At 39.4% G+C, this 23,793-nt stretch overlaps 1 protein-coding gene across 2 annotated transcripts in view; it reads left to right on the forward strand.

Moving 5' to 3' along the window:
- Positions 1-23,793, forward strand: part of RBM17 (RNA binding motif protein 17) — a 41,265-nt gene that overhangs the window by 9,884 nt on the left and 7,588 nt on the right. Inside the window, exons 5-11 of one of the 2 annotated variants that reach the window (XM_089676902.1) lie at positions 202-299; positions 11,596-11,652; positions 15,904-16,042; positions 16,297-16,314; positions 16,396-16,547; positions 17,999-18,078; positions 18,169-18,267. In XM_089676902.1, coding sequence (XP_089533028.1) covers positions 202-299; positions 11,596-11,652; positions 15,904-16,042; positions 16,297-16,314; positions 16,396-16,547; positions 17,999-18,078; positions 18,169-18,267 — 643 coding nt within the window. The remainder of the gene's footprint in view (positions 1-201; positions 300-11,595; positions 11,653-15,903; positions 16,043-16,296; positions 16,315-16,395; positions 16,548-17,998; positions 18,079-18,168; positions 18,268-23,793) is intronic. The other variant, XM_089676903.1, reaches the window with a different exon arrangement.

Below are 23,793 nucleotides of genomic sequence, written 5' to 3' on the forward strand. Positions count from 1 at the left end.
TAAATGTAAAAAACCTTGAGCCTTTACAGCCATTTTAAATATTAACATCACCCTTTGGAAATACTCTGAACACTTCATATAATGTGTTTTGTTGTTGTATTACACATGGATGTGGTTAAAGCATGTTATACATTGCATCCACACACGTGTGTATGCTCATATTTGTGTTCTGTATTCACATACTGTGCTGCTATTATTAAGGAGGCGTAAGGATCGTCATGAAGCTAGCGGATTTTCTCGTAGACCTGACCCTGAATCTGATGAGGATGAAGAGTATGAAAGAGAAAGGCGTAAGAGGCGTAAGTTATTTTTAACCATTGTTCCAACATAGTATGAAAAGGTTTAAACATTCTATTTTCATTTCATACACATGTGTTGCTTACTCATGTAATTTGCTGTTCATTGGTATACCTTTGCTATTAATGGATGTGCAGTAACTCATATAAATCTGTTTGATGTCACTTCTCCCTGATTTAAAGCAGTATTAAACCCAAATGCAAATGTTTTATATTGCAGTTTACTAATTCTTAGATGTGGTGGCTGCATTAGTTTTATTTTAAGCTTTGTTTTCATTATTTTCATCTGGTAATTCAGCCAGTAAGTCTGTTTTTCAACAGAACAAACTCTCTTGCAAATGTAGCATTTACCAAACCATTTACTACTGACAGGGATGCTTACAATGGTCCGTCTTTATTCATGTAAAATCTTTATCCCCCCCAAAAAAATGTTTCTGTAACTGCAGTGTGAACTGGAGTTTGGCTTCAATTTGTTAGCGTATCTAAATCTGCTACCATATCTAACACTTCCTTTCCCCCTGATAATGCTGCTTTCCACAGGTGCCCCTGTGTTCCTTTATCCAGCATGGGGGGCACTCTAATACAGGAGGTGTGTTACTAGTCAGATCACCAGGTGAAAACAAGGAAAAAACCTGAAAAAGAAAACTAATGTAGCCACCACATCTAATGATTGTAATATATTACATTTTTCAGTTTGGGTAAAAGTACAACTTAGACGCAGAACTTTTAGGCAGATATAAAATGCCCATTTTGAATCCAGGTAAGTACACATTAAAAATCCTTAAATGTACTGTTATGTATGTATTAGTTGAATATGCTTTAATGTCATCTCTGTATTCCCCTGCACAGGGATATTCAGGACTCTGTAAGCCAATTAGTGTTTGCTGAACGGGGGAGAGAGAGCAAAGAAAAACCTCAAAGTGTGGTGCTGCTCCCTCGCTACCATTTACAGACTGGATCCTTGAGCAAAGTGTAGTGCTTTAACTGTCAGGCTCCGTTCACATCTAGACTTTAGTATCGTGGACAAAATTGTCGCAATTCTGCCCGTGATCCCAAATTGCTCATTAACACTGACCATAGCACCACACATGTTCAGGTGCCATTCATTTTCAATGGCATCTAAATGCAGGTGCAATTGTGCTGTGAATGCAGCGAGATGTGTCTCGCCGCAATCGCACCTGCATTTAGGTGCCATTGAAAATGAATGGCATCTAAACAAGCATGGTGCGATTTGTTATGCAGAGCATTTTGGGATTGTGGGCAGAATTGCAGTGATTTTGTCCGTGATACAAAACTCCTAGATGCGAACCGAGCCTTACAAAAAAAATAAAACATTAGACCAGGGTCCTGTTTTGTGTTTTTTCTTTTTGGGCTGAGTGAATCTTGTAAATCAAACAGAAAAGGAATTTGGAAGTAAAAAGTAAAAGTAAAATGAAAGGATAAGTTTACCTTTTGGAAACAAGTTACATGTTCCACCCATTTTTAGGGTGGAACATGTAACATGTTTCAATAGCTGCCACCCCCCTCCCTCTGAAAGATAGTACTGGGCGTTCTTGCGGTGCTATCTGTCAAATTTGAAAACTTTGAGACCGTGCAGGTCTCCGCCCACACGGCCGCGTCATTCATTCATTCACGCACTTCTGTGAATGAGTGAACTGCGAATCCCGACAGCCTTAGAGGCGCTGTGGAGCGCCGTGGTAGTTCATTGAAGCTTCCTATCACATTATCTGCTTGCCATACGAGATGTACGACCAATCTGCAGGAGACCTGCTTGGCACCAGCAAGCTACTGATTGCTGGTGCAATGCTTTCCAGACTCCTATAGACAAAAATAATAAATGCACACTTTTTTACCTGCGAAAAAAAAATGTGTATGTTATTATTTTTGTCTAAAAGGTGACCTTCTCTTTTAAGGACAAAATTGCATTAAGGCAGAATTAAAAATGAATTTGTATAATTTATCCCATCACTATAGGTAATTAACATACAGGAAAATTTTGCTATAGTTTTATCCTCTTAAACCACTCAGTGGTGGTTAAACAGAATTAAACACCTTTTGGCATGTAAATTTGCTCACACACACACATACCTAAACTGTGTATAAAGCCCCTTGTCTATATTCTGCCTTAGATGAAATGGATGTGTGCAATGTGTTTCCTAGTTTGCACATATTCATTAATCATTGTTTTGGTTTTCTAAATAAACTACAGTAGGTCCCCTATATATGAATGTTCAGATTGCTAACTTTTAAAGATGTGTACATGTCCTGTACACACATTGGTTTTTTGTTTAACCACTTGCCGCCCTGCCACCGTGTATATACATGTGCAGGGCGGCAGTGGAGTGCAAAACCACGTTTTAAAACGGGTTCCGCGCTCCCGACACTTTCGCCGGCAGGGGGCGCGCGCTCCCGCCGACCCGCGGGTGACACGATTTGATCCAGGAGGGATCAATCATTAGATTTCAGCCAGTGATTTCTGGCTGAAATCACATGATCGGTCCCTGTCCTATCCTGTCCTGTGTTGACAAATACACAGGGCAGGATATGATGTCATTCTTCTCTGCCTGGACACATTCCGTTCCAGACAGAGAAGAAGACATCCAAAAAGTGAGTACACAAGCACTACACTACAGTTAGAACACTCTAGGACACATTTAACCCCCTGATCGCCCCCCCCCCAGTTAACCCCTTCACTGCCCTGTCACCAGTGTCACTGATCAGTGAAGCGATTTTTACTGATCAGTGTCGCTGGCGACTTCCGATAGAGTTAGCGCCCCTCCCAGATAGCGCCAGATTGCCCGCCAGTACACCAGTAATCCTGTTTAACCCCTTGATCGCCCCCCCCCCCAGTTAACCCCTTCACTGCCGTGTCACTGATCAGTGAACCAATTTTTACTGATCAGTGTCGCTGGCGACTTTCGATAGTGTTAGCGCCCCTCCCAGATTGCGCCAGTTTGCCCGCCAGTACACCAGTAATCTTGTTTAACCCCTTGATCGCCCCCCCCCCCCCAGTTAACCCCTTCACTGCCCTGTCACCAGTGTCACTGATCAGTGATAGAGATGAGCGAATCGAACCAGGCGAAGTGGAATTCGTTTCGAATTTCAGGAAAAATTCGATTCGCGGCGAATCCGAATATTAGCATACTTCGGGTGCGCGAATCGGATTTTTCCCGATCAGCCGGCAAAAGTGTCCCTGCAGAGAGCTCCGCTATTTCTGACCGTTCTCTGACAGTTCCTTCACATGTACAGCGGTTGAAACATTGTATCTATTTGTTTCCATTTAGGATACAGATGTTTTTATGCGGAAACAGATACAATGTTTCAACCGCTGTAAATGTGAAGGAACTGTCAGAGAACTGTCAGAAATAGCGGAGCTCTCTGCAGATACACTTTTTGCTGTACTGGAATACTTCTTCTTTTCATTCTTCTTTTCATTCTTCTCATTCTTCTTTTCATTCTTCTTTTCATTCTTCTTCTTTTCATTCTTCTCATTCTTCTTTTCTTCTTCATGAAAAGAAGAATGAGAAGAATGAAAAGAAGAAGAATCTTTTCATTCTTCTCATTTTTCTTTTCATTCTTTTTCTTTTCATTCTTCTTTTCATTCTTCTTTTCATTCTTCTTCTTCTTCTTCTTTTCATTCTTCTTCTTCTTCTTCTTCTTTTCATTCTTCTTCTTCTTCTTCTTCTTTTCATTCTTCTTCTTCTTCTTCTTCTTTTCATTCTTCTTCTTCTTCTTCTTTTCATTCTTCTTTTCATTCTTCTCATTCTTCTTAATGAAAAGAAGAATGAGAAGAATGAAAAGAAGAAGAATCTTTTCATTCTTCTCATTCTTCTTCTCATTCTTCTTCTCATTCTTCTTCTCATTCTTCTTCTCATTCTTCTTCTCATTCTTCTTTTCATTCTTCTTTTCATTCTTCTTCTTTTCATTCTTCTCATTCTTCTTTTCTTCTTCATGAAAAGAAGAATGAAAAGAAGAAGAAGAAGAATCTTTTCATTCTTCTCATTCTTCTTTTCATTCTTCTCATTCTTCTTTTCATTCTTTTCATTCTTCTTCTTCTTTTCATTCTTCTTCTTCTTTTCATTCTTCTTCTTCTTCTTTTCATTCTTCTTCTTCTTCTTCTTTTCATTCTTCTTCTTCTTTTCATTCTTCTTCTTCTTTTCATTCTTCTTCTTCTTCTTCTTTTCATTCTTCTTCTTCTTCTTCTTCTTTTCATTCTTCTTCTTCTTCTTCTTTTCATTCTTCTTTTCATTCTTATTCTTCTTAATGAAAAGAAGAATGAAAAGAAGAATGAAAAGAAGAAGAAGAATCTTTTCATTCTTCTCATTCTTCTTCTCATTCTTCTTTTCTTTCTTCTTTTCATTCTTCTTCTTCTTTTCCTTCTTCTTTTCATTCTTCTACTTCTTTTCATTCTTCTTCTTTTCATTCTTCTTCTTTTCATTCTTCTTTTCATTCTTCTTTTTCTTTTCATTCTTCTTTTCATTCTTCTTTTTCTTTTCATTCTTCTTTTCATTCTTCTTCTTCTTCTTTTCATTCTTCTCATTCTTCTTTTCATTCTTCTTTTTCTTTTCATTCTTCTTTTCATTCTTCTTCTTCTTCTTTTCATTCTTCTCATTCTTCTTTTCATTCTTCTCATTCTTCTTTTCATTCTTCTCATTCTTCTTTTCATTCTTCTCATTCTTCTTTTCATTCTTCTCATTCTTCTTTTCATTGAGAAGAAAGAAAAGAAGAATGAAAAGAAGAATGAAGAGAAGAAGAAGAATGAGAAGAATGAAAAGAAGAATGAGGAGAAGAAGAATGAAAAGAAGAAGAATCTTTTCATTCTTCTCATTCTTCTTTTCATTCTTCTTTTTCTTTTCATTCTTCTTTTCATTCTTCTTCTTCTTCTTTTCATTCTTCTCATTCTTCTTTTCATTCTTCTCATTCTTCTTTTCATTCTTCTCATTCTTCTTTTCATTCTTCTCATTCTTCTTTTCATTCTTCTCATTCTTCTTTTCATTGAGAAGAAAGAAAAGAAGAATGAAAAGAAGAATGAAGAGAAGAAGAAGAATGAGAAGAATGAAAAGAAGAATGAGGAGAAGAAGAATGAAAAGAAGAAGAATCTTTTCATTCTTCTCATTCTTCTTTTCATTCTTCTTCTTCTTTTCATTCTTGTTCTTTTCATTCTTCTTCTTCTTCTTTTCCTTCTTCTTCTGAGGATGAAGAAGAAGAAGAAGTAGGATGAAAATAAGAAGAATTCCAAGCCGGCAAAAAGTGTATCTGCAGAGCTCCGCTATTTCTGACAGTTCTCTGACATTCACATTTACAGCGGTTGAAACATTGTATCTATTTGTTTCCATAAATGGAAACAAATAGATACAATGTTTCAACCGCTGTGAATGTGAATGTCAGAGAACTGTCAGAAATAGCGGAGCTCTGCAGATACACTTAGCGGAGCTCTGCAGATACACTTTTTGCCGGCTTGGAATTCTTCTTATTTTCATCCTACTTCTTCTTCTTCCTCATCCTCATCCTCAGAAGAAGAGGATGAGGATGAAGAAGAAGAAGAAGTAGGATGAAAATAAGAAGAATTCCAAGCCGGCAAAAAGTGTATCTGTCAGAAATAGAGGAGCTCTGCAGATACACTTTTTGCTGGCTTGGAATTCTTCTTATTTTCATCCTACTTCTTCTTCTTCTTCATCCTCATCCTCTTCTTCTGAGGATGAGGATGAAGAAGAAGAAGTAGGATGAAAATAAGAAGAATTCCAAGCCGGCAAAAAGTGTATCTGCAGAGCTCCGCTAAGTGTATCTGCAGAGCTCCGCTAAGAAATAGCGGAGCTCTGCAGATACACTTTTTGCCGGCTTGGAATTCTCCTTCTCATCCTTCTTCTTCTTCTCATCCTTCTCCTTCTTCTCATCCTTCTCCTTCTTCTCATCCTTCTCCTTCTTCTCATCCTTCTCCTTCTTCTCATCCTTCTCCTTCTTCTCATCCTTCTCCTTCTTCTCATCCTTCTCCTTCTTCTCATCCTTCTTCTTCTCATCCTTCTTCTTCTTCTTCTCATCCTTCTTCTTCTTCTTCTCATCCTTCTTCTTCTTCTCATCCTTCTTCTTCTTCTCATCCTTCTCCTTCTTCTCATCCTTCTCCTTCTTCTCATCCTTCTACTTCTCATCCTTCTTCTTCTTCTCATCCTTCTTCTTCTTCTTCTTCTCATCCTTCTTCTTCTTCTTCTTCTCATCCTTCTTCTTCTTCTTCTCATCCTTCTTCTTCTTCTTCTTCTTCTTCTTCTTCTTCTCATCCTTCTTCTTCTTCTTCTTCTTCTCATCCTTCTTCTTCTTCTTCTTCTTCTCATCCTTCTCCTTCTTCTTCTTCTTCTCATCCTTCTCCTTCTTCTTCTTCTTCTCATCCTTATCCTTCTTCTTCTTCTTCTCATCCTTATCCTTCTTCTTCTTCTTCTCATCCTTCTCCTTCTCCTTCTTCTCATCCTTCTCCTTCTTCTCATCCTTCTCCTTCTTCTCATCCTTCTCCTTCTCCTTCTTCTCATCCTTCTCCTTCTTCTCATCCTTCTCCTTCTTCTCATCCTTCTCCTTCTCCTTCTTCTCATCCTTCTCCTTCTCCTTCTTCTCATCCTTCTCCTTCTCCTTCTTCTCATCCTTCTCCTTCTCCTTCTTCTCATCCTTCTCCTTCTCCTTCTTCTCATCCTTCTCCTTCTCCTTCTTCTCATCCTTCTCCTTCTCCTTCTCATCCTTCTCCTTCTCCTTCTCATCCTTCTCCTCCTTCTCCTTCTTCTCATCCTTCTCCTTCTTCTCATCCTTCTCCTTCTCCTTCCTCATCTCCAAGGGCATTTAAATTAAAGGTACAGTGTTCTGCACTAATATAAAGGCTCTCTGAAGCCTAGAAACCCTTTTTATAAGTTAAATTCGCAGCGAATAAATTCGCATCGAATCAAATTTCTTCCTCAAATTCGGCGAATCAGCCGAATCGAATTTTTGAATAATTCGCTCATCTCTAATCAGTGAACCAATTTTTACTGATCACTGTATCAGTGTCGCTGGCGACTTCCGATAGTGTTAGCGCCCCTCCCAGATAGCGCCCCTCCCAGATAGCCCGCCAGTACACCAGTAATCCCATTTAACCCCTTAATCCCCCCCCCCCCAGTTAACCCCTTCACTGCCCTGTCACCAGTGTCACTGATCAGTGAACCGATTTTTACTGATCACTGTATCAGTGTCGCTGGTGACTTCCGATAGTGTTAGCGCCCCTCCCTGATAGCGCCAGATTGCCCGCCAGTACACCAATAATCCTGTCTAACCCCTTGATCGCCCCCCCTGAGTTGACCCCTTCACTGCCCTGTCACCAGTGTCATTGATCAGTGAACAGATTTTTACTGATCACTATATCAGTGTCGCTGGCGACTTCCGATAGTGTTAGCGCCCCTCCCAGATAGCGCCAGTTTGCCCGCTAGTGCACCAGAAATCCCATTTAACCCCTTGATCGCCCCCCCCCCCCCCCCCAGTTAACCCCTTCACTGCCCTGTCACCAGTGTCATTGATTACAGTGAACAGATTTTTACTGATCACTGTATTAGTGTCACTGGTGACTTCCGATAGTGTTAGCGCCCCTCCTAGATAGCGCCAGTTTGCCCGCTAATGCACGGGATTTTTTTTACCAAAAACATGTAGCAGAATACATTTTGGCTTAAATTTATGACTAACTTTGAGTTTACGTTATATTTTTTATAGCTGAAAGTAGAAAATATTGGTTTTTTTTTTCAAAATTTTCGTGGTTTTTTTGTTTATAGCGCAAAAAATAAAAAGCGTACAGGTGATAAAATACCACCAAAAGAAAGCTCTATTTGTGTGAAAAAAAGGACGTAAATTTCGTTTGGGTACAGCATTGCATGACCGTGCAATTATCATTTGAATTAGTGCAGCGCCAAACAGCAAAAAAAGGCCTGGTCATTAACGGGGGTAAATCCTCTGGGGCTCAAGTGGTTAACCCAGCAAGCTGAACAAAAGTACTAACACAAGCAATGTTGGCACAACAATCTCCCCTGCTTAGTGTTCAGACAGGGGGGATACCCCCACCAGAACACACTGCTCAGTGTTCACAGCCTGCAAGCGTTGATCTTTGTTGGACTTGCGAACATGCTCCCAGGGACTTACTGTTATGTGCGAAATAATTCTTATCAAATAAATAACATTACTGGCATAGATATTTTGATGATGACTTTGAGCACACTTGCAGTCATTCTAGGCCTTTTCTGTTTTTTTTTTTCCTTTTTCCTGCCCTTTTCATTATTCCAAGTTAAAGGATAAGTTCACCTTTTGACAACAAATAAATGCACATTTTTTTCGCAGGTAAAAAATTTTGACTTTTATTTTTTTTTGTTGCAGGAACCTGTAAAGCATTGCATCATGATAATGATCAGCAGATCGCTGATGCCATGCAGGTCTCCTGCAAACCTATCAGTATATCTGCTTTCCCCTACATCCCGTACAGGCAAACGGATACCCTGACCGGAAGAATCAGTGAACTACCATGGCGCTACACAGCGCCATGGAAGTTCATTGAGAATTACAAGCTGTCATCTGCAAAGAATATTGGTACTTTGCGTTATTCATTCACAGAGTTCTGTGAACGAATGAACTACGACGTGTGACAGCTAGTACAGGGAACTTCTCCCTGTACTGCTGTCCATGGGGGAAGGGGTGGGTGAAGAAGGCAGTGGAACATGTTAGCTTGTTCTCAAAGGTGAACTTGTCCTTTAAATAGTCAGATTGTTCTATTTGGTAATTCTTGTATTTCAACCAATCAGCAATTAAGCTGATTAAGCAATTAAGTGCAGATTTTGGCCTGCTTATGGATCGTACATTTGTCTAATAATGCTTCAGTTTGTATCTTTTTGTTCGAGTCTTTATAGTCCAGAAATATTAATTTTGTCCTTATTATTAAACTTGATCTCCAGAAGGTTTTACCCCCACCATGACCAGGGCAATTTTTTGCTATTCAGCTCTGTGCTACTTTAACTGCCAATTTTGCAGTTATGCAACACTGTACCAAAAAAATATATACTTTTTCACACAAATAGAGCTTTGTTTTTTGAAGGTATTTGATCACCTCTGTTTTTTGTTTTTTTTGTTGTGTTTTTTTTTTTATTATATAAATGAAAAAAGACCTGGACATTTTGAAAGAAAAAACTATATTTTCTACTTTCTGTTATAATACATATTCATCAAAAGAATCTCTTATTGATTTAGGCCAAAATGTATTCTGCTACATGTCTTTGGTAAAACAAATATTCCAATAAGTGTATATTAATCAGTTTGTGCAAAATTTATAGCGTCTACAAACTATGGCATATATAATGGAATTTACACCGCTATAGACACTATATTGTAATGGCGACTTATACTGGGACTGTGATAGGATGGCAGGCACACCACAGTGAAAGCAGCTGTTCATTGACTCCTAGGGCCACATGCTCCCTGTGAGGCAGTGTCGCTCAACCGTTCAGATGCACTGTGACTGAACATGCTGCTCTGGTACTGTTCTGTGATCTGAGGGTCAGGAAATTAACCGCCTCCCGCCCGCCATATAGTTAATATGACAGACGCAAGGTGGTTCTCTCGTTCTGAGAGGACGTCATATGACGTCCTCCCATTCTCACCGTGCATGCGCGGCTCACCAATCCACGGAAAGAGCCAAAGATGTCTGCTTGGTCATGTGATCAGCTGTGTCCAATCACAGCTGATCACATGTAAACAGGGAAATGCCGGTTATCGGCATTTCTCTCCTCACAAGCTGTCACGCTGACAACTCGTGAGGACAGTACAGCCGCTAATCAGTATTTCTCGGAGGGGACATGTACACAGATCATCAGAGCACTGATAATCAGTGTGCGCTGATGATCAGTGTAGCCCCAGCAGCGCCACCTGTCAGTGTCCATCAGTGCTCATCCATGCCACCTGCCAGTGCCACCTGCCAGTGCCACCTGCCAGTGCCACATATCAGTGCACATCTGAGCTGCCTTTCAGTGCCACCTGTCAGTGCCGACTATCAGTGCCCGTCAGTGCTGCCTATCAGTGCCATATATGAGTGCTGCCTTTCAGTGCCCATCAGTGATGCCTGTCAGTGCCCATCAGTGCCACCTACCAGTGCCTCTTCATCAGTGTCTATCAGTGACCATCAGTGCAGCCTCATTAGCGCACATCAGTGAAGGAGAAAAATCACTTATTTACAAAATTTTATAATAAAAACTAAGAAAAAACTTTTTGTTTTTTAAAATTTTCAGTGTTTTTTGGTTTAAGAAAAAATAAAAAACCCAGAGGTGATTAAATACCACCAAAATAAAGCTCTATCTGTAAAAAAAAAATGATAAAAATTTCATATGGGTACAATGTTGCATGACTGCGCAATTGTCATTCAAAGTGCAACAGCGCTGAAAGCTGGAAATTGGCCTGGGCAGGAAGGGGGTATAAATGCACTGTAGGCTAGTGGTTAATATGTTTCAAGCTGAAACATTTGACATGAATTTGGCTTTGTGACAGAGTTAAAAAAATAAAGCATTTTTGACTGATTTTTGTAACATATATGATTGTTTCTCAAATACAATTTTTTTTTTTTTTATATATATATATAACCCCATTTCTGAAATTTGTTGTTTGGTTTATAAATTGTGCATAATAGAATATCAGTAGAGATTGTCCTCAGAATTGTAAAAGGAAAAGATTAGTTATTACTTATCATAAGAGAAAGTAGTACGTACTTAACCCAACCCTTAACACCACCACAACCACCCCCCGGTTGGGATTTAAGAGATTTAATGTCCGCGTGTTGAATTGAGCACAGACATCAATCTTACGTTATCCGTATTACTAAGAGATGACATGAGCTGATGGCTAACTCTGGGCCAACTTCTCAAGGGCAAGTGTGCCCAAAAAGAAAAATGATTTGTGAACTCAAATGAATGCATACATATTAATGAATCATTTAAGAAAAACATTTTTATAGAATAAAAATAGAACAGTCATACTGCATTTCTGGGGTTTCCTACATTTTGCAGTATATAATAGTAAATACAATAATAGGTTTTTTTTTCCTGTCCCCTTTTCCTCACAGTCCCTTCTGCATTTGGTAGGATTGAACACTTTTGTACATACAAAATCTGTACCTGATTTTCTTGCATCCAGCTTAAAATTTTGTACCTTTTTGTTACTTTATGCCCTTAAAATACATATAAAATAGAATGTATATTTGTGAATGTAATACATTATTTGCTTTTAATTTATTATTCATTTTTTTTTTTTTTTTTTTTTTTTACAGCGGTGGGAGGCGCAGCTATCGCACCACCTACATCTCTCGTTGAGAAGGACAGGGAATGTGAGTATTGTTGTGTCTTTTTTCAGCCAGACTACTTATGTAACTATGTCACAAGTCCATCTAGTTCAACCATAAAAGGGAAAAAAAAAAATTATCCAGGCCTTTTTTTAAAGCAATCTACTGAGCTGTCCAGAATCAAATCTTGAGGGAGTCTATTCCACATTTTCACAGCTCCTACTAAGAAACCTTTCCGTGTCTGGAGATTAAATTTCTTTTCCTCCAGATGTAAAGAGTGCCCTTTTTTCCTCTGTGATGACCTCAGGGTGAATAGTTCTACACCGAGTTCACTGTATGAACCACTGATGTATTTATACATGTTGATCATATCCCCCTTAATCTCCTCTTCTCAAGAGAGAATAAATTCAGTTCCTCTAATCTTTCCTCATAGCTGAGCTCCTTTGGGCCTCTTATCAGTTTGGTTGCGCTTCTCTGCACTTTCTCCAGTTCCCCAATGTTCTTTTTGTGAATTGGTGCCAAAAACCGAATTGCATATTCCAGTTGAGGTCTAACTAATGATTTGTGCAGGGGCAAAATGGTATCTCCCTCACTGGAGTCTGCATAACTTTACATTTATCAAGCTCCAAGGAACAGGGCCCTCGAACCCCTCGTGTATTGAATCGTATTGTTACTGTACTGTCTCGTGTACTGTCTCCCATTGTAATGTACAGCGCTGAGGAAACTGTTGGCACTATTTAAATCCTGTATAATAATAATAATCAACATTAAAGGATAAGTTCACCTTTTTGTTTTCCCTAAATTCCAGCTCTCCTATGTACCAATATCACATTAATGTACTTCTTTTGCAGAAATTCAAAAGCTTTCCATTTTTTTCTACCCACCTTTATGTCAGTGTCCAGATGGCTATACAAAAATGCTTTTCCATTACTTCTGCCTTATTTTCTGCAGCAACTTTAGGTCATGACAGAGGAAGGAATTGACCTGCCCACCCAGCATCATCTACCCTTCTACCTTCCATCCACTTCCAGGTGCTCAAATATTAAATGAAAAGCAATCAATCAGAGATCACTGTTCTCACTAAATACAGAGAGATTGATTTGTTTTTTATTTTTCTATCTTAACTTTCATCTTGCATAGATCATTCATTTGGCATAGTGTGCTGACTGAACATGTATGTGGATAGAGCTGTCTTATTGAAAACCAGAGAATTGTGTTCTGGGTTCTGTAAAGTTCACATACACTATACCAGTGGTTCTCTACCTGTGGACCCTCAGGACCCACATTTGTCCTTGGTCATTAAGTCGCAACCCAAAAATAATTTATTTTTCGAAACATAATTTAGTCCACAAAACAACTTGTGCAGTATTTTACAATGTATATGCACTTTTTAAACTGTAAACAAACGGCTTCCTTCCAAAATGGATAGTGCAGTAATCACAGCACTAGTGAAAATGAAAGTGCTGTTGAGGTAAAAACCCAATAAAATCAACAGTAATTGAAACATATGACATTAATTAGAACTAATGGGAAAACTGGGGATGTTTTGATTGTACAATCTCTGTACAATTTCCTTTTAGATTTTCCAGAACTATGGAATAGGAGGATCCACCTATCTACCCAATCACTCTGTATCCAATTAGGCAGGCCCTTGCACTACATAGTTGATGGTAGATCTAAAGGAGATTGTACAATCGGATTGTATAGTGTATGTGAACTTTGCAGAATGCAGAACACAATTCTCCTGTTTTCAGCACTACAGCTCTATCCACATAGGCTGTTATCTGTTCACTCAGCACACTCTGCCAAATTAATGATCTATGTAGGATGGAAGTTAAAGTAGAAAAATAAAAAGCGATGGCTGTGTATTTAGTGAGAACAGTGATTACTGACTGCATTTCATGTAAAAATGCTGCACCTGGAAGTGGGTGGAAGGTATGAGGGTAAACTGTATGTGGGAAACTGTGTTAAAAATGTCTCTGAAAAATCCAAGTATACGCTATCCACAGCCAACCCTTTGTCCAAAGTCTTGCTTACCTCTGTAGTTACTTGGTAAAGACTTTGATCCCTTTTTAGATATAGGCACCACATTGGCACTACACCAATCCAGTGGTACTATGCCAGTCATTAAAGAGTCCCTAAAAATTAGAAACAATGGCTTTAAAATGACAGGGCTCAATTCTTTAAATCTGAGCTCAACCCAAAAGGGGAAGTTCCACTTTAAGCCTTTGTCCCCCCGCTTCACATTAAGGATTGGCACCTTTGAGGGGGGGGGAGCAGGTACCTGAATTTGACAGATTACCGCTTCCGCTGCAATCGCCTAGGCAATCGGAAGCGGAAGTTGTCCTCATCCCCCTTCTCTCCCCGTAGTCTTTTGGGACACTTGACAGGTTGCAGAAGACTACAGAGACATTCAGAAAGCGCAGCACCTCTCACGCATGCGCAGTGGGCACTTGGCTTTGAAGCCGCAAGCTGTCACAGCCAGGTGTCCACATTGAAGATGCCAGTGAAACCAGCCGTGGTAAGGACACCGCTGGACTGAGGGACAGGTAAGTGTCTGTATTTTAAAAGTCAGCAGCAGTTTTTGTAGCTGCTGACGTTTATGTTTTTATTTTTTCAGCTGGATCTCCGCTTTAAGGACACAATGCCATCTGGCCCAGGTGCTTTATTCTGTCTGATATAGTGTCGACTGATATGGTCGAAAAATATATAGTGTCAATATCATCACTATTATGGACATGAGCACCCCCCATGCTCCCTTGTATACACAGAACTGAAGAAGGTATTTAATAAATTAGCCTTCTCTTTGACCCCAGTCACCCACTCTAAATTATTTTGTAAAGGCATACAGTAACTTAGGCTGGCCATACATTATACAATTATCTGGAGATTTTTGGTTTAGATTTAACAAAAACCATATAATAGGAGGACAAACCTAAACAACACTTTCAGTTTTATCCAACTAGGCAGGCCCTTGCACTACACAGTTGAAGGTAAATCTAAAGGAAATTGGGCAGAAAATTGGAAGATATTTGTATAATGTATGGCCAGCCTTACTCTGTACTGCCACTAGATGGAGTCCATGACATCCTTACAGGGTGAAATAGTGTGCCATGCTTGTTCCTGGGTTTTCCTGTAGTATGCACACATAAAACCTAGTATAAGTGTGGTAATCATACAAGCCATGGCTCTGTTGCATGGTTTTGCTACTGTTAACAGGCCATTTACAGATATTCTTAACCAATCCAGACATTTTAACATTCGCACATCAGATTTTTTTATGGTGTGGCTGCTTGCTCCCACTTTAGGAAATTGCATCCTCTTACAAAAGCAAGATAAATATTTAAGGAGACAAAACCCCTGAAATTTTACTTTTCAACATTTGAAAAATGTAATGACCTACTAAGCTTTCAAGTGTTTTTGTTGCTTTATCTAGGTATTAGTGTAGTTCTATTCCCGGTGCTGTTTGTTTGCCTTGCCTTCTAATGTTGAGGCTGCAGTTTGTAGTGTCACAGCTGATTGATTCCTCCATCTCCAGGCAACTGCTTGCTCCATGTCACACAGCATCCAAACATGTCTTCCATTCCCTCTGTTTGCATCACAAATGTGGGAGTGCTATTGTGATGAACCCTCCATGCTGAGCTCTCGGTTAGTGATAATTTACACTAGCGTTGCCTTCTGAAGAGTGATCCACTGTGTATTGCTTTTCAGTGGGTATTGGTTAAACTGTCTGAAATTTGCTGCTTTGGGTGGCCCTGTTGGCACACTCCTGCCTGACATCCATTGATTTGAAAAATCGAAAGAGCCGGATGGAAAATTGTCAGTGGAATAACATCTGCATCCAGTCAAATAGCCCAGCAAGCAGATTCGTCCATCCTTGCTGTATAATGGGAATGGAGGCAATTAAGGCCTCGTTTACACCATACGTGCAGAAATACTGATGGAAACTGACATGCAGATTTCACTTGCAGAGACCTCTGCAACATGTATAAACCTCATAGGAGTGCACATGAAAACTGATTCCTGTGCAGAAATCTGTACATGATATTAGTGTTGTGGTGTGAAGAGGGCACAGAGAGAAATTGATTTAGTTGTGCCCTTGCAGAACACATGTAGAAAAACTGACGTCTCTGCACCATGGTGTGATCTCTGTGTAAGACCATCCTTGGTTACCATGTTTGACTCTTGATGTGATGTAAATTATAAAGTGGGAGTACTGATAGAACAGGACTTGGCAGAAGCTCATTTTCTCTGTGTAGTTTTTTTTTAATTGTATCTGTTCTTTTTCTCTATTAGCTATAGTGCCAGCATATGATGAAGAGCCTAGGCCCCGACCACCAGCGCCCAAGGCTGCTATTCCTCCCCCTATTTATGATGAACCAGAGCGACCGCGGTCTCCAACTGGGCCTAGTAATTCCTTTTTGGCAAACATGGGGTAAGATTAAAGACCTGACTTGCTTCACGTTCCTGCTTTATTTTTATTTTATTTTTTTCTTTTAGTGGATAGTTGAAACCATAAGTTGTCAGACACATATACAAATTTTAATATTTGGTTGCTTAATAAAAATTCAGACATGAGAACTGACTAGTATATGTTAAGGCAATTTTAAATGCACTGTTAAAATATCTATGTGTATATCCTTCCCAACCCCTTTTTAAATTCTATGCAACGATTCTTCACACAACAAGAAGACAAAAGATGAATTGGTGAGAGTTGCTCTGTAGGGCTGTGGTGAAGTAATGAATTTACTTTGGTTCATTGTTTCTGTGTTTCCTCCTGATTCACAGTGGAACTGTGGCTCACAAAATCATGCAGAAGTATGGCTTCCGGGAAGGTCAAGGTTTGGGAAAACATGAACAGGGTCTCAGCACTGCATTGTCTGTTGAGAAAACCAGTAAGAGAGGAGGAAAAATTATCATTGGTGATGTAGCAGACAAAGGTTTGTTGCTATCTTTATTTTTCTTTTCTCTTACCTATACAAAAGTTAGGATGTAGGTATTTCTTTTAAATTAAATCTATAAATAATTTGCCTAACATTTTTTTTTTCAGCGTCTGTTAATATAGAAGGTACTTGTGTAGGGTTTGCAAAATCAAAATTGCATAAGGGGCATTACTTAACCTTCAGTGAGTTGTCTCTTTTGTGCTGCTTTGTCCTTGTTTAGCAGAAATCTTCCTCCTCTGATGCCCCCTTACCCCTTCTGTCAGGTGCAACAGGGGTTAAAAGAACTAAGGGAGCTGTTACATGCACTCATCAATAGTGCCCAACTATGTCCACCCTTTCTACCCATCTCATTGATGCATAGAAGACGTACTACATCTTTTCTGAATAGAGGATGAGCGTATAATTGAAACGTCTGCCCCTTCAATCATAGCCCACACTTCATTCATAGAATCTGTAGTACAGCTTCTGTGAATGGGTGGAAAGGATAGACATAGTTAGGCACTTGTGATAAGTGCCTGTGACCACTCCCTTAGTGCTGTTTATCCCTGATATTCTGGCAAATTACAGAGGTGGAAGGGTGAGGGGGGCGGCCATATCAGAGGAGAAAGATTTCTGATAAACGGGGACATAGAAGCACAAGGGAAACATGTCAGAGAATGCAAGAAATGTTCCTTGTGCCCATTCTTTAATTTTTAATTTTCTTTTTTTAACTAAACTTAGGCTTTAAAAAGCAGTTATCATTGTATCTTAACCTCTTGCAGACTGTAACGCTTATTTACAGCTGCAGGTGTAATGGGCTTTAACACCCAGCTGCTGCGCATATGTGGTCACGACATACTAACAGAGCTCTCACCGACCGCTCTCGATCACGGCTTCTGATGAGGACACAGTGGTACGGGCTCCCGTTAATGTGACTGCTGTGAGAACCATTCACAGTGGTCACAATAAAGAAGCTGTGCCACCTCCTGTGTATAAAAGCCAACTTAAAGTAGACCTAAAGGTAAAACCTTTTCATCTCGGATGGAGTTAGGGACCCATGTTAGGTGTTTTTTTTTTTTTCTTTTTTCTTCTTCTTCCCCCATGTCCCATTGGGGAGATTTCTCTTTACGTACTGTACTATAGCCCAAACATGAAGTGAGAGGAAATCTCTGTAAAGTGAGGAAATCCCTGGTTGTCCCTGGGTCACCAAAACTAGTGTCCCCATTGGAAATGTGGAAATTTACTTTGGCCATGACTGTAAACAGGACAAAAGGAGTGTTTTTGCTTTTAGTTGTATTTTAAAGGGCTGTTAAGAGGTGGCGTGAAGGCGTTGAAGGATATGCACTGACTTAGCTCTTTAGATCACATGAAGTGTATTAAATAAATGTGTTACAGCTTGAAATATTATCAAGTGTATCTACATGCAATATTTCAGTTGGAAGCTTAATCGTTGCATTCCTGTCCTACAGTTGAAGCTGGAAAGAAAGGAGCTGACCCCAACCCTTTAACAGAAATACTGAAGTGTCCCACCAAGGTGGTTTTATTACGGGTGAGAACAAGCATTTATCATCTTTTAGGTTTGGAATCTGTTGTTGAGCAACTGGCTTTTGTAACTTGGCTTTGTTTTTTCCCCTCTCAGAATATGGTAGGTGCAGGGGAAGTGGATGAAGATCTAGAAGTCGAAACAAAGGAAGAGTGTGAAAAATATGGCAAAGTTGGAAAATGTGTCATCTTTGAGGTCGGTGGAAAAGATGGATCAATGTGCTTGTATTCATAATTTTCCTAGTTTTATATTTCACTTGACAAATATAACATGCTTCTTATAGCAGATTTACCTTTTTATTGTAAAAAAAAAAAAAGGGGACATGTGTCAGCTTTTCCAAATCATATTCTATTTCTCAGTAAAACATACCATTTGCTTGCCATGAGCAAACAAATTCTGCTCTGGGAAGCATCATGGCACAGCCTAAGCACATTTAAAATGCACTTGGGGTACCAGGTGGATTGTGTGTCCAATATTATCCCAAAGAGTAGGAGGGCTTACATTCTTACCAGTTCATACCGTATTTCCAGATATGTTAAATAAAAATAATAGTACTCAAGAGTATTACAAGAAAAGGCCGATGATATAGGATTCTATATTGTTTGGGATTATCTATTCATTCTAAATACACTGCTGAGTGATTTTAATCAACCTATTTTTCCAAATATACAGCGGGTAAAATAAGTTTCGAACACGTCACCATTTTTCTCAGTAAATTTCTAAATATGCTATTGACATGAAATTTTCACCACATGTCGGTAACAACCCATGCAATCCATACATACAAAGAGACCAAAACAAGTAAGTTCAGAAATTAAGTTATGTGTAATAAAATGGAATAACACAGGGAAAAAGTATTGAACACATGAAGAAAGGGAGATACAAAAAGGCATGGAAAGCCAAGACACCAGCTGAAATCTATCAGTAATTGGAAAACAATCCTGCCCCTTGTCAGTGCAAAATATTATCAGCTGGTTCAGTCTCAACTGATGGCCTATACATAGGTGTCTCATTACCAAGGTGTCGCACAAGAAAGATCTCATAATGGGTAAAAGCAAAAAGCTCTCAAGACCTTCGCAGCCTTATTGTTGCAAAACATACTGATGGCATTAGTTCAAATGGATTTCTAAACTTCTGAATGGTCCAGTGAGCACTGTTGGGGCCATAATCCGGTAGTGGAAAGAACATTATTTCACCATAAAGTGGCCACCACCAGGTGCTCCTCACAAGGTTTCTGACAGAGAAATGAAAAGAATTCTCAGAAGAGTTGTCCAAGAGCCTAGGACCACTTGTGGAGAGCTTCAGAAAGACCTGGAATTGGAACGTATAATTGTTTCAAAGAAAACAAGAAGTAATGCACTCAACCACCATAGCCTGTATGCAAGTTCATTATGCAAGACCCCATTGCTAAAGAAAAAGCATTTTGAAACTCGTTTAAAGTTTGCTGCACAACATTTAGACAAACCTGCGAAGTACTGGGAGAATATAGTCTGGTCAGATGAGACCAAAATTGAACTCTTTGGATGCCATATTACACACCATGTTTGGAGGTCAATGGGCACTACTCATGACCTCAAAAACACCATACAGACAGTGAAGTTTGGAGGTGGGAACATCATGGTGTGGGGCTGTTTTTCAGCATACGGTACTGGCAAACTTCGTATCATTGAAGGAAGGATGAATGGAAAAATGTACCAAGACATTCTTCATAAAAATCTGCTGCCATCTACCAGGATGATGAAGATGAAGCCAGGGTAGACAAGGAAACTCTCAGTTGGTTTCAAATAAAATAAAGCTGCTAGAATGGCCCAGCCAATAACTTGACTTGAATCCAATAGAAATCTATGGAAAGAACTAAAGATCAGAGTTCATAGAAGAGGCCAATGGAACCTTCAAGATTTGAAGACTGTGTGGAAGAATGAGCCAAAACCGCACCTGAGCAGTGCATGCGACTCTGTTTCTCCATACAGGAGGCATCTTGAAGCTGTCATTAACAACAAAGGATTTTGTACGAAGTATTAAATACATTTCAGTTAGCGTGTTCAATACTTTTTTCCTGTGTCATTCCATTTTATTACACATAACCCAATTTCTGAGCGTATTTGTTTTGATTTCTTTGTATGTATGGATTACATGGGTTGTTACCGATGTGGTGAAAATCTCATGGCAATAGCACCTTTAAAAATATATTTGTTGAGAAAAATGGTGATGTATTCAATATTTATTTTACCTGCTGTATATCACACTACTTAGTTCTTCCCTAGTTTATCATATTCTACATATCAGAGTGAAGGTGAGTATCTATCAATACATTCAATGCTTAATTACGTTAGTTATCTTTGGTTACTGAAAGAACATGTTTGAAAACGAAACATTGTACAGATGGCTAGTAAAATAAAATACCAGGATACTTCTGCATCACTGTATATGATGATTTCAAAAAGCCTGTGACCAGAGGTGTGGTGATGAGAACTGGCTGGGAGGGAGCCTGTGGAAGGAGCAGGTAAGTATTAAAGCTTATCCAAACTCCCAGGCTAAAACGGGTTCCGTGGCAGGGATAATTTTTTCTAATGCCTGGAGCTGGGCTTTAACAGAGAGGAATACTTCCCTTATTCCCCACTCCTTTGGCAACTGGTGCTTTCCTCCGCTCCCACTTCAGCCCTGGAATGTGAGTGGGCCCCTGACATCTTAATGCAGGACCACTGATGGGGGCAGAGAGGGAGCCTGAAGAGAGGAATATGGTCAGTAATTTTAGCTATTGCATGCCCCCAGACGAAAAGAGCATTAAAGCCTTGGGGGTTGGGGCTACTGATTGTGGGGTTTTATCAGCTGTCAGGATTTCAGCTTTAAATAGAACCTTTCTAGATCTGCCATAATTCCAGATACTGAACTCATTGTGGTCATCTTTTTAACCTTCTCTACTGTGAAGGTCACTGACCAAGTAAGCATGTGCATGTCAGGTGTCACGGTCACTGAATCAGCAAATATTGAACTGTTTAATAGTCAACAATAACAGCTGCCATTTATATGTTTTGAATGGCTCCCTTAAGCTGGAAATTTAAACAGGCATAGAAGTGTAAGGAAGCAGTAATGCCTTGTGTGTTATATTACACAATATAATTTTAGGACATAAACCTGCAGGAGACAAATTTGTACATTTTTTGGGGGGTGGACTTTAATGCCGCTTTAATAGCTTAGGACCACTTGAAACTGCAGCATCTGTCACAGGTGGTGGCGATGTTTGAATCTGGCGCAGGCCATTTTAAAGGGCCATAGCACCAGAAAACTGCTGGCAGTTGTTGGATTTTTAGACACATATAATACTGCTTCTAGTGTCTTGAGGCGATTATGAATGAAAGAGCCATTGTAATAAAAAATGAAGTGTGATTTTATTCTATCACACAATGGTGTCAAATAAACAATGTAAAGCGTATTATGAACAGTTCCATCTAGATGAAACTACTGTAAAACTGACAAGCGAAAGTTCAAAGAAAAAGTCACCATTATCTGTCATGGCTGTTCTTGCCATGTGCGATTCTCATGTCCTTGTCCAACTCAAAGTCCGAGAGAGAAGACGGATGTGACTAAATTGTAGCTGGAAGTGATCTCAGTATGCACCTGTTGCAGCTTCTCAGACGTGTGTATGCAGGAATCATGTTGCTTGTGTGTATCAGAGAGAGTGTGTGTGAGCGTGAGTGTGTGTCTCCGTGTCTCTGTGTCTCATGCACTTTTAAGAGGCAAATGTACGTCATACTTCGTGATCTTAATACCTTCTATGGAAATTATTATTGCTTAGCAAAGCCATTTCATATAAGGTAAAGATGTCAAACATATGATGTTTGATGGACAGGAACATATGGATGCTGATGTACCAATGATGTAACCCTTAGCTATATATTTAAAAGATAGTATAGCTTAAGAACATATCAATGTATAATCACTAAACTATATATGTATCAGTGTTAGAGACGTATACTAAATATACACAGAAAATACGTAATGTAATAGTAAGTCACTTCTAATAACCTTGACATAACTACCAAATACTTTTAACCAACTATCTCTAAATATAGTCTACTCAACTTTCAACTGGTATATACTATTTCAGCTTAACTTGTATATCTTTTGGTCTCAGCTATAATTGAAGAATAGTAAATACTACCATTTGTCAGACCACTTACACATATTAATATTAATTATGACTAATCATAAAAACCAAATATTTTGCAAGCTTGCCATCAATATAAATGCCGAATCATAATTTAGATTTAACAGCAGTGCTTAACCACTTGCCGACCAGCCACTGTAGAGAAACAGTGACAGGTCGGCACTGCTGCGCAAAATCACGTTTTAAAACGTAATTTTGCAAAACGGGTAGGGGGCGCGCCCGCCCTACCCGTCCTGCTGATCGCGGCAGTGGGTGTCAATCACCGGGTCCCGGCCGGTCATTACCCGCTGGGTCCCTGCGATTGCCGGAAAACAGTGACACAGAGCACAGCTGGGGGGGGGGGGGGGGTGGGGGGGTTTGGTGCAATCCTGGCATGTCAGGGCCTTCGAAACTGTGATAGGTATTGAGGAAGTGAAATGAGGAAGTTACGCACCTTCAGGCTTTCAAAGTGGTCATTGGATTTCAGGCTCCTGTATGTAGCTAGGCTCCCAAAAAGTCTCACACATATGGTATTCCCATACTTGGTAGAAGTAGCAGAATGTATTTTGGGGTGTAATTCCACATACACCCATGGCTTGTGCGAGAAATAAATCATTTAAATGACAACTTTGTGAATTAAACCCACCCCTTTTGTCTATGTAGTAAATCCCATTCTTTTAAAACGTTAAGAGTGTACATGCTAGTGCTCTCCTCTAATTCCCTATATTGTGCAGGTACCCAAATACTTTTACTTAAACTTATTCTACTCAGTGCTTTCTCAATTTTAACCCAACTTTTCTCCGGATTATGGATCCAGTCAAAGATTCTCGCTATAATCCCCGCTCTATAGTATCTCCTAAAATCTGGTACTCCCAATCCTCCTCTCTCTTTACTTCTAGTCAACGTCTCATAGCCTATTCTAGGTTTTTTATTTCTCTATATATATTTTATTATCATTTTCCTAAGTTCTTTGAAATATGCCTCTGGGAGTTTGATTGGAATCATTTGAAATTTGTATAATACTTTGGGGACAATTACCATCTTTATCAGGTTTATGCGCCCTATCCACGATGGATTCCCATTTCCCACCCTCCTCAGCTCCTCCTTGATCTCATTTAACAATGCTATATAATTGGCTTTATATAGGTTCTTAGTTGAGGCTGATAGTTTTATTCCTAAATATTTTAATTCTTTATCTCTCCAAAGGAAAGGAAATTCCTCTTGTAGTTTTTCTTTTTCACTATTTTTAAGGTTTATATTTAAGATTTCAGTCTTTGTCGGGTTAATTTTCAGGTTTGACAGTTCTCCATACTCTCTCAATGCTTTCATTAAATTTGGAAGTGATGTTCTGGGGTTTCCAACATAAAACATCAGATCATCCGCATATGCCACTACCTTATGTTCTCTATCTCCTATCTTTATTCCTTTTATATCTATATTCTTCCTAATCCTAGACAACAAGGGCTCCAGTGATAACACATATAACAATGGAGACAAGGGACATCCCTTTCTTGTGCCGTTTGACATCTTAAAATACTCTGATCTTCCTCCATTTACCATTATGGTGGCAGTAG

Source organism: Staurois parvus, unplaced genomic scaffold (assembly GCF_062004578.1).
Source record: "Staurois parvus isolate SC_StPar_1 unplaced genomic scaffold, SC_StPar_1.0 ptg000175l, whole genome shotgun sequence".
NCBI classification, from domain to species: Eukaryota; Metazoa; Chordata; class Amphibia; order Anura; family Ranidae; genus Staurois; species Staurois parvus.